Source organism: Panicum virgatum, chromosome 4K, assembly GCF_016808335.1.
Source record: "Panicum virgatum strain AP13 chromosome 4K, P.virgatum_v5, whole genome shotgun sequence".
Lineage (NCBI taxonomy): Eukaryota > Viridiplantae > Streptophyta > Magnoliopsida > Poales > Poaceae > Panicum > Panicum virgatum.
The window spans coordinates 33,299,344-33,300,632 of record NC_053139.1 but is presented as its reverse complement, the minus strand read 5'-3'; the positions used below and the strand labels follow the sequence as shown (position 1 = coordinate 33,300,632).

At 48.5% G+C, this 1,289-nt stretch overlaps 1 protein-coding gene across 1 annotated transcript; it reads left to right on the top strand.

Moving 5' to 3' along the window:
• The first annotated feature begins 214 nt into the window (after window positions 1-214).
• Window positions 215-891, top strand: LOC120704791 (circumsporozoite protein-like). Its single transcript, XM_039989318.1, has 3 exons — window positions 215-344; window positions 427-636; window positions 728-891. Exons 1-3 carry the CDS (start codon window positions 230-232, stop codon window positions 865-867), a joined length of 465 nt encoding a protein of 154 aa, XP_039845252.1. The 5' UTR covers window positions 215-229; the 3' UTR covers window positions 868-891.
• Window positions 892-1,289: the final 398 nt, after the last annotated feature.

Below are 1,289 nucleotides of genomic sequence, written 5' to 3'. Positions count from 1 at the left end.
CTAGGCTTCCAATTTCTGTCTTCCGCCTATTTTTTCTCTTCCACCCTCACCAAATCCTTCTCCTCTCCGTTTGATTTTTTTGGCATCCCAAGATGAAAACGGCGCGCCCTAATGCCCGGGCTTCCCTTCAAAACTTGAGCAATGCATCTATAAATACTCCACCATGGATTAGAAGCAGTATGCAACTTTTCCCCTGCCTTCTTCTAGCCTCGACCAATTTTCAGTAGCAATGATGCCCGATGGGTTAGACCTCAATGCCGAGCCTCCTAGAGACTGGGATGAAATTAGCGAGTGGGAAGGGCCTGCATATGAACTCGATTATGACTTGGTGTGGACTGATGAAGGTATTGGTTCTTGCTTGTTAGGATTTGGTAGATTCTAGTTTCGTTCATGTTTCTAATGACATCTGATGATTTCTTGTCGTAGGTGCCTCGCAAGAAGAGCAGTCTGGTGGTAATGGAGAAAGTGGTGGACGTGCAAGAGCTGCTGGACAACGGAGAGCCAACGTAGCTGCTGGTGATGGGTCTGCTGGACAACAACGATCTGACGAAGCTGCCGGGGCTGTTGGACATGCAAGAGCTGATGGAGGACCTACTGGACATGATGGAGCTACTGACGATGGAATAGCTGCAGCAGGTAACTTAATTCCAGTGGCAACTCGCTGATTCATTAGGATCGGTTTCATGTTTTAAGCTCGATCATGCCCGTTTCCTCTATGCATGAACAGGTTTTGTCCCTGCTGCTGATGGAGAAGGCACTGGACAAGGACGATCTGACGGAGCTACTGCTGGTGGAACAGCTGCAGTGGGTAAGTACCTGCTGGATGTTCATGTTTTTAGCTTCAAAATGTTTCCTCTTTACGCATGAATGTCTTGCCGACTTATTAATCATGTTCATGCTTTCATGATTTTTATTTCTTGCAAGTTCCAATGGTAGAAGGAGGAGGTACTACTCTGATGAATTAAAAATTGCCATTTATCTAGAATTGTTGGCGAAGACAGATCCTCCTGTCTTGCATCATAGAGTGTCTAGGCAAGTTGCAGAGAAGTTTGGTGTGCCTCGCTTGGTTGTGTAGAGAATATGGCGCTCTGGACAGGACTATGGTGGGATAACAGGTGTTAAAACACAAGCTTGTTAGAAATTGTGGTCGCAAAAGAATAGAACTAGATATGGAAGCGATTAAAGCCGTGCGGGCGAGGCAGCGGCGGCGGCAGCAGCGACGGCGACGGCAGCGACGCGGCAGTGGCGGGAAGGCAGCGGCAGCGACACAGCGGCGGCAGGGACGACAG